The 10,438-nt window shown below is 34.0% G+C and overlaps 1 protein-coding gene across 5 annotated transcripts in view; it reads left to right on the forward strand.

The window, feature by feature from the left end:
* Positions 1–10,186, forward strand: part of col13a1 (collagen, type XIII, alpha 1) — an 85,704-nt gene extending 75,518 nt beyond the window's left edge. For 4 of the 5 annotated variants that reach the window (XM_056760304.1, XM_056760308.1, XM_056760306.1 and 1 more), the window contains 3 exons: positions 2,238–2,324; positions 4,473–4,511; positions 6,695–10,186. In XM_056760304.1, coding sequence (XP_056616282.1) covers positions 2,238–2,324; positions 4,473–4,511; positions 6,695–6,727 — 159 coding nt within the window. In that variant the 3' untranslated portion in view covers positions 6,728–10,186. The other variant, XM_056760307.1, reaches the window with a different exon arrangement.
* The last annotated feature ends 252 nt before the right edge of the window (positions 10,187–10,438 follow it).

Below are 10,438 nucleotides of genomic sequence, written 5' to 3' on the forward strand. Positions count from 1 at the left end.
GTAAACACTCTAAAAACCACATTAATTGTCCTTTACTGAACACATCTCTGTGTTCAACACAACTTGCGTTAGAAATCAACACGATGTGTGTTGAAAGTAACTTGCAGTGTGTTAAATTGATAACACAAAACAAAAATTTTGTAACACATCCATTTTAGGAGCATAGAATCAAAGACCATGCAATATAAACTCACATTTTAATATACAATGTGTTATGCTGATAATAAATCTTAAAACATTTTTAAAAAATCTGACTTTTGGACCCCACTGTTTATTGTACATTTTTAAATGTTTCTGTAAAAGCACATATAAGCATATATTGACAATACAAAGAAATGCATTGTTGTTGTATGAATATTGCCAAAAACGTTATTCAAATTATTAGTTTTGCAATGATTCAGTTAGCACATCTGATTATACATTTTCTGTCTGTGTCTTCCATCTTTCTAGACTCTTGACCTCTCTCCTATTAACACTAATTTCCTCAGTTAATGATGGAATGTCTCCCACCTTGAAAGTCAAGACATGTCAATGTCTCCTCCCAGCATCCTCCACTGCTGATGTAATAAACATAAACCACACAAAAAATCTAAAGAACCTCAACCAGCAATCATATTGATCGCCATTGTCTCATTCTGTGACTAAAGCTCAGTGAAAGATGCTGTGGAGGACTCTAGGACACCGTGCTTTTTTACTCTTGTCCTTTCCTTGTCTTCCTCTGTTTTTTTCCGCAGGTCTTCTTATCCCCTTTTCCTCCCCCCGCACCCTGGCCTGTGTCCCGTGGCTCTGTTGCCGAGACGGGCCTGGTCGTCCTCTCTATACCCCTCTCACTCCCGGCCTTCTCCTGCTCCTCCTGCATCCTAATGTTTTAGCCTGGGTTAATACTCCGCCTTTTCCTCACATCCTACTTTTGTTCATATCCTTCACTGACCTCCTTCCTTCCAACCTGTGTACATTTTCTGCCCAATTACACTAATGCAGCGAGTTCTTACGGTTTCATTAAGCCACATCTGGATGTGTTTAGAAACAGCACATAATGTGGGAAGTAGCATTAAATCGGTGTAGAGCCCATTTTATCCTGATGAAAGTATTCGGGAGAGAAATTGAAGAATGCGTGGAGCCTTATTATGAGATACAGTGATAATGAGTCAGGATTTGAAAATGAGCTCCATATTGAATCTTAATGTCTTTCCACTCTGATTTCTTCTCTTTTAGTGTAGGAATTCATTTTATGATGAGGGCTGTTTGGAATTTTAAATCTGTTTTTTAGCTTGGATGTAGTTATAAAGACTTATGGATATTCAATTTATTAGTTTCCTCACATCAATCCTTTTACTTTGCATGCAGACTTGAAGATGAAATTCAAACGAATTCAGATGCAATTTTAGATTTTAAAACTCAAGACATCAGATGTGTAGTTTATTTATGCTAACATTTAAGACCAATAATAGGAAGAAAAAAGAAAAAGTTTATGAGGTTCATCTTTTATATAATTTTGTCGCAGACATAAATATATATATAGACAGTAATCATTTTATAATGACAATTAAGTAATATTTGTATTATTAATTATATTAAAATGAATAATAGTAATGATATAAAAAATATAAATGTAAATATAACAATATTGTTTCAACATCATACATTTTTTACTTTCGGTTGTTTTGTATAAAATATAGTTGTATACAATTAAGTTATTATTACATCATTTAATAATTATTAAAATAATTTTGTGAATTTTGTTAACAAGTCAATGGATGATGTTCCACGTTTAATTTTATAATTTTATGGGAACATATAAAAATTGAATCTATATAGCACACCTATAAATGTAAATTAAATCTTAAAATATAACATTTAAATAAAATTATTTGTCAGGAGTTATTTGCAGAATTTTAACTTTAAAAACTAGATTATGACTAGAGAATGAAAGAAACTAGAAAATGATTATTGGACATAGATACACTTGTGCCTTGCAGCCACTGTAACAAGAATTAATAAAATTTATACATAAAGAAATGAAATTCTGCCCACTAACCCCATTGTCTGATTACCTTCCTCCTTAACCCCTCCACTTACCCTCCTTTAATGATTCCAATATTTATCACAGCACCAGACACAATTACACCTACTGTTCGTTTAAGCTTCTAAACGTGTTCTTCTAAGTGATGATGCTGCTGCATCAGTCGATCAGGAGGACTAAAGTCTGACTTATTTGAATGCACTGTTGTTTACAGGGGGAGAGGGGCAAGAAGGGCAACAGGGGGGCCAAAGGGGATAAGGGAGACCAGGGAGCCCCAGGATTAGATGCCCCGTGTCCGTTGGTATGTCTTTCGTTCAATGTGGAGCACTAAGGCTAAAGGAGCTTTCACGTCTCCTTTTGTCTTCGTGTAATGTCACACTAACCTATGCCCAGAGCAGTTCTGGTCCCTGTATGTAAAGTATGCCCTACATGGATATATAAAGACTTAAAGATTGCTCATAGACTGTATTTTTGAGAACACACTTGGTACCAGAACTCTCAAGGGATTTTTCTTTTCAGGATTTTGACTGACAGGAATAGTGTTTTGCTGAACACAATGGGGTGGACTCACTAGTTCAATGCAGAGGTTATATTTAATTTCTCATTGGACTTTGTGAAGTTCTCAGCTCTGTGGGACCAGTAAGCATGTTCCTGTCAGTCATTCCCAGTCCACCTGGTCTGGGCCAATCAGGTGCCGGGACAGAGCGGCGAGTGTGGAGGTTTGGCTGGACAATAGGATGTTTATATGAATGATTTCATGAACAGGGTTTCCGAGGCTTTAAAGGGGAGAAAGGTGAACCGGGGCTGCCAGGCCTGGACGGGCTGGATGCCCCGTGTGCTGTGGTATGCTGCTGTCTATCCCTTTCCTTATTCAGCATGATTTCTGCCTCCCTGCATCCATAATGCTTTCTAAACTTGTCATGCTTTTGTACGGGCTATATAAGGAATCTTAACAACTAAGTGCAAACTTGTAGTGTGTTTGCATGATATCATAAAACGACTAAAATAAGAGACTTCTTTTTATGCATCCTAACTTGATTAATCAAAAAAAAGATTAATAAATAAATAATATATGTATTATTTTAAACATTTTGTTCTCACTAATACTTTCCTGTTTTCTGTTATCGGGGACACTTAATTGTTGTGTAATTCATAAAAAAAACCTGAGTTAAGGTATAAAATAAATTGGTGGATTAACATTTTTAAATAATGCATGCGTTTCATGTTTGTGCATATTTAACATAATTATTTCTTTAACTCGCATATTGACTAACTACCTTAGTGAAACACAAGCTAGATATCCCCTGAGCACCACATCCCTCTCTCCTTTCAGTGAGATGAAGCATCCAGGGTCTCCAAAAACATCTGCATTTTGATTCACCACCAAATGCATTATTGAAAAAAAAAATACTCACTTAGCATAAAGTATTTTACACATGTAAAATGGCAGGTACATACTCTATGATTGACTGAAATGACTGATATGGTTAAATATGCATTTGTTTCGTAAGTGCCACTGTGGTTATGTTTATTTGCATGAATACAGTCAGGGGTTAAATTGGGGCGGGACGGTCTCGCTCTGCTTCCTGCCAGTGTCCGGTTCTCCTTGTGTTATCCGGCAGTATAAATCTGCTGTGCCCCAGTATAAATCTCAAGTTTAAGTAATAATTTACTTCTTTTGTCGGTGTATACACTACATTGATAATCGTGGAAAAACAGATCAATATTCAGAGTAGTAACACAATTCGCAGTATGACATTAATCGCGTGCGTGCAGAAATCTGTGTCTTTGCTCTTGTGTTCATTTCTATACTATATTAGCGAGTTGTAGACATGACTGCGCGGCATTGCTTCTCATCCGGTGCGCACTGTGTTTGTACGTTTCAAGTCTTATGAGCTGTTTGTGAAGAAAGGCTCGACTTCCAAATTATGTAATTTTAATCAAATTCAAGCATTTAAAGTGGTTTAGTTTGTGGTTTGTGCGTCAACAATGATGCACAAGTTAATGGGTCATCTCAAGTTGTGAATGTTGTATGAAGTTTTGACAGAAAAGTCCTGTAAATACACAGGTCATACATACAATTCTGTGGACGTTAAGAAATGATAATAAAATGATAGGGTACAGGCCTGTAAAGAAAGATTATTATTACATGCTTTTTACACTGCTGGCATCTAGAATTATTATGATCAAAATGTCATTGTTCATAGCAGAGTGCTCTCTCAATTTATATTATATATTCAATTAATAAGGTAGTATTATAAGCTTTGTATACGCATCCCTCAAAATCCACAATAGACCCCAGCGACATGACAAATCCCAATTTAACCCCTGAATACAGTCATACTGTGTATTGATTTTTATTGCTTGTCTGCCAAGTCGTTTTTCTGTGCATAGATGGAAATGAAAGACATTTTTATCTTTATTCACCACTGCTCTTCTATCTCTTCAGGGCGATGATGGTCTGCCAGTACCAGGGTGTTGGAATAAAGTGAGTGAATTTCTCCTGATCCTATTAACACTTTGCTTATGAAATGATTGCATCCATACCATCCCCACTTGATAACTCATGTTATGAATGAATCATATGGAGGTATAGAAATACAGCTGCAATACAGTTTTTAAAGCTGCAATCCGTAACTTTTGCTTCTCCGTAGAAATCTTTACATTTGTTTTCAAATAACTGGCATTTCTTGTGAAATTTGACCTGAGCATTCATTTTATAAACCTTTATTTTAGGCCTACAGTTGTGAATTATGGTAATGCAGAATGACAACAACTTTTTATGTACTTGCTCGATTTTGTTTATTTTTAACTAAAAAAGTCACAGATTGCAGCTTTAATTTTCATTGTGCAGTAAAAAGTGATATCATACATTGGTTCAATTATAATTGTTCATGTTTTTCATTATATTCCTGAAAATTATAAAAAATATATGATTTATTATTTGTTGAACTCTATACCTCCACATGCTTGACCGATGTGTGCTTGAAAATAACGTGTGCTCTCTTTGCCTCTTGTTTTGCAGTGACGTTAATTCCAGAATCTCATGTTTGTTTGTATATAGAATATTTATTTTTGTACTATTTTTTTTGCCATTGGTCTGTTATATTGATGGAAAAGAAAAATACCATAAACCATCGAAAATACTGGCAGGAGTTTTGTACAGATTGTTTATTTTTATTACCGGTAATGTTGTTTATGTAAGGGACTTTTATACTGTACCTATGCATTATGTCCAAATGTTTTGATGGAGGAAGAAATATACTGTGGCAGCATATGCATGATATTTGTGCATAATGTTAACTGATATGTGCCTATTAACTTATTGTATCATGATGTTTTAATGATGTGTTGTGTCAGACCACGCTGCACTGAATAGTGGGGCTGGAGTTTCAATTTGGCCTTGTGTAATGAGGACATCCCTTGCTCTGAGTTGAACATGGACTTGTTGGATATCACACCGCAACTAATGATTTTACACTGTAACTGCATACTGTATGTTTACTGAAACTAAAAATTACTAATTTGAAGCCCATAGATAATAGATTAATTCAGTTGACATATGTTTGTTTCAATACATAGCTGAATGATAGCATTTACATGGCATGACTTGCTTTTCAGTCTGCTTTCTGTCCATGTTTAAAGTTTGCAACTGTTTTGTTTTTGTTGCCAAATACACATAATTCAAGAAAAAAACTAAAATTGATAACTTTTGTTAAACAATCCACATAAAGAGATTTGCCTTAGAGGGGCTTTGTGTAAACATGTCTTGGATTTAAGCAGCTATTTTCTTTCTACCTTTAATCACATCTCCATATCTAGCCATTTAATAGTAGGAATTTATTCATTTTGCATCTCGTGCAATGCTGCTCACTGTCAAACAAATCGTGTTTGCTAACACTTTCCAAGCCCAGCTTTATACCTCAACTCAAGTACAAATGAAGTATCAAGCCAATGAAGTTATAAGTATTATAAACAAGACATTTATGTTAAACTAATATTTAATTCCCAGGATTGGGTCATAGAGCAAGACCCCAAGCTAAACCTATTCTGTGTTTATGCAGTGTTAAGTGGATTGTGTAGGATTGCTGCTGTTTATAATGAGAAGCTCTGTTTTGCCAATAAGTTAAGCTTGGTTTGTAATCATCTGTCTATGCATCTGTAATACCTCATACTAACATGTGCCTTAATGCTTTACCCTGCCAAAGTAGTTTTAAGACATATCAGCAATAATGTCAAAGAAGCTATGCTGTCTACATGAGGAATATAAGAAAATAAATGGCTGTCATTTTTTCAGCCGAACTGTTTTCTACAAAGTCTTGTTTATTCATTGTCATGTTTTTTACTTACCATACACATGTTTGTTTGCATAGTACTGAAATGTTTATAAAGAGGCCAAGAAAAATTAACCCCCTCCAGCTGTTCATATGTTGCATTGTGTATTTATGCTTGTTGTGCATCTGGCAAATGTGTTAAAACTGCATCACGGATTTGAGGCTTATATTTTGAAGAATGGTTTATTCCGCACATGGTAATGGTAAGACTATTAACACTTTTGTAACAACTTGATGTCCCATGCATGTCCTCAACTCTATATGAATGAATGTCATGTTTGAAGAACTTTACAGAATGTTACAGTCAACTACAAATGTTTTTGTCTGTCATTAAAAGGGTCAGAATCCGTTCCAGCTTGCCAAGAAGTAACACTGCCATGAGATCCATGTGGTTCTGACGATTTCCTTCACAAAGCGACACAGAAACTTGAGGAGTTTTGGAATATCTTTGTGTTCGGGCCGCTCTGTGGTGGGTGTCTGTGGGATGTTTTTTCTGCACAACCGACCTGTAGTATGAAAGGCTTCACGGGGCGGCAGGCATTAGCGGACTAGACTTTCAAGAAATTTCATCTTCAATTCAATTTTTCTGTTCAGACAGAAAAGCAAAGATGCGGAAGTAGCATTTTTCTTCAAGTTTTACACACTTCTTTCTCTTTTATGTTATTCACTATGTGAAAGAAAACATTTTAGCACATTTTGTTCTTTTGTTAGTTCAAATTGCAATTATTATTAATGTCTGTGATCAGAGGATTCAGTGCAGCTCATTGAACATGCCGCGATGTGTGTTTCCAAACAAACCAAAGAGATGATTCCTGATTCAAACTTTCACTGCCGTCTGTCGAGAGTTGCATGTAGAATGCAATCTCACACATTTCTGCTCATATTTGATATTTATTAAGTATGTAAACGATGGTAATGCTTCTACTGTGAGCTCAGTGCAGTGCTTTTGTGCAAGCATAGATATATCAGAATTATGTTTATGCAACATAATGGTTCTTTGTCACATACATGTATATCAATATACGAAGTGATTTAGCCAAATATGAATGTATATAAATAAAAAAAGCAAGTATAACAACAACTAAACAGTAAATATTAAAGACCATCTGTATCTAATTTAAATTGCTCAATGCAATTTAATATAGACGGTTTCAGGGGCAACTTCTGGTAGACCTCCACAAAGAATCAATAAGAGTAGTTTTTAAATAATTTATTACCATTAATATGCAATCAAATATGAATATGATTAATATTCATATTCATATTAATTCAATAGAAAACAAATTGTTATATTATAACCACACAGAAATTAACTAAAGCCCAGCGTGTCCGTTGAAACTGTATGGAATAATCTTAATAATAAAAATTAAAAAAACATTTGCAAGATGGGCATTGAGGTTACAACATAGTGTAACATGTTAGTGCTGTAAATAGCTTTAAGATGCAAATATTAATGTATGTTTTTAGCAAACCCATTGAAGCACAGAACTGATCACAAACCTTGGGAGTGTATGTAGGATCGCCAAGAAATACATTTAAACTGGAAAATACATTTGTACTTTTTATTTATTGTTGGTTTAGCACTCGTGTAACAATCACAAAAGTATTTGTTTATAGTAACTTGTTTGGGTGATTATCATAAAACAAAACCTTTTTTGTTGTAAAAATATATTCCACTTCATGTAAGGCAAGGGCTGAGCAGATTCTTGTTTGTATGCTCTTTTCAGCATCTTTGGACAATTTATGTTTTTTTTGGCTGTCCAATATGAAAGTTATCCCATCGACATTACACAGAACTGCTATGGTGTGTCATTATTATTCAGTATTCAGTATTATTATGATAATACCAGGATTTAAGAAAACAATTTATTTTAATTATGAAATATTTCATTTAATACCAGCAGCTATGTTCTTTAGTTTTCCTTTTCAAAAACCTTTTCATTTGTTACCTAATGCAAGCATTCCTTATGTTTTTGACATCTGTTTTAAGACTTGTGTATATTATTAACCCAATTGAAATGTAAAGTTTTTTTCAAATCTGCAAATCTAAATATGTTAAAGCAATATTTGTTCCTATTTATCTGGTTCAAGTCTAAAAAACATTTGTATGTTCTCATTAATGATGGACAGTTGTTTTGATTTGATGTTAAGGGCTTAATCACAAGTAATATTTAACTTTAACTGACATATTGCAACGAAAAAAAAGTTGAAATATGTCTTTGAAACCTCGACTATAAAAACAACAAGAAACTGTAAAAAATGCATTTAAACTGTATTTCTCTTCTTAACTGTAGAGAAACTGTATATTTATCTTTCTTTTGGTAATATAATTAATCAGTTTTAGTGCAAATGTGACCCAATTTACGAAAACCAGGCTAAAGTCTCAAAATCTATAATGAGATAATGAGCATCAAAGTTTGATTTCAACAATTAATTTCACTATAATTTTCATATTTGACATGACTTTACTCTGTCAGTATTTAAAATATCAAGGTTATATTTTAATATAAAGTTCTTACATTATGTAAAATGATTTCATGTAAAAAATGGTAAATCACAAAAAAATACTTAAGCTTGGTTTTTACAGACTGGGTCACACATTTTTTCATTTTGGAACCACTGTTACAAAGGAGCAGAGTGCTCAAGAGATGTATTCAGAGCACTCTGTATTATAATAGCATTAGGTGGTTTGTTTCAAACTTGGGGCATGTTATGATGTGATTTTCCTTTACTTGTATGCACGTTTTTCTGTGTCATTTTGCGACAGTTTGTGACATTTTTCATGCCTTGAACAATAATATGACATTTGTACTGTACATCATTTTCTACACAGAACAATTCCCTTTTGAGAAAATATGTCTTGGTTTTGTTTTTTGTTCCTCTGTACAGTGTACTCTTCAAGAAGTATGTGACGCCCTCATGCAAATATCCTGAATCAAATCAGTGACGTTTTTTAAATCCTAGGAATTACAGTTTTTTTCAACATTTTGCAAATGCAATTCAGGTGTTTTAACTTTTATGAAGAGTGCACTTTTAAAACAGCTATTTGAAACCAGCTGTTAACACACCACATTAGCCAGTTATAATTTTTGATGCCAGTTCATGTTGGATCATTCTGATCTGTCCATCACTCACTGCCTGTATGAGCGCTCCTGACCTATACTGCTCAGTGCTCACTTTATAACATATTTACTTCTAGGTTAGATACAGCAGTTGTCTTCTACCAGAACACATTTCTATCTTTACTATGTTGTTGTACTACGACAGTACATGTAATAAATGGGTAAGAGGGCATTTATTTTTGTGCTTTTACAAGTGCAAAGAAAATTTCAATCACGCGCATGGTTGAGGTACAGACCCCTTTGCAAGATGTAAACTGATCCAGCATCACTTCCATTTTCATTTTTTATATTTTTAAATCTCATATTTAATTAAAGGTAATCTTAAATGTATTTGTTAGACATTTTGATTTGGTTTTAAATATTTTGTTGGTTGATTCAAACGTTTGTGGTAAACTGGAAGTTTTTTTTGGATCAGAGTTGTTTACATTTTCCGAAGTGGTCTACACGCGCCTACATTTTAGGTAACAGTCTGACTAACACGTTACAGTCTTTTAACCACGTTTTTTTTATGTATTCTTTTAATCCAGCGTTGAATTAAGATGTAAAAGTTTATTATTGATGATTGTGTATATGCTTCTGGAGACAACAACATTAACTATTGTTTTTTTCATACTGACACTGTCTGTAACTTTTATTCCCAACCTTTTGATTATTTTGCATAAAAGACATCAGAATTGTGTCTGTGAAATAAAGAAATAACTGAAATGTACCGACTCTACTTCTCTTTTTGGTTAAAAGCTGTTCATGTTTTTCTAAATGAAAATTCTTACGGGGAATTTATCACCTTAAACGCCTTGCTAACTTATGTGACCCAATATAATAGTTTCCATTAAGAAAATAAAACGCCAATGCATAATATATACATGTAAAATACAGAAGCATCTACAAAGCACATCTTAAATAATGCTTTCACCGCCAGAGGTCACTAGAGTTAATGTTTCAGCACATATTGTAATAAA

The sequence above is a fragment of the Triplophysa dalaica genome, chromosome 11 (assembly GCF_015846415.1).
Source record: "Triplophysa dalaica isolate WHDGS20190420 chromosome 11, ASM1584641v1, whole genome shotgun sequence".
Taxonomy (NCBI): Eukaryota; Metazoa; Chordata; class Actinopteri; order Cypriniformes; family Nemacheilidae; genus Triplophysa; species Triplophysa dalaica.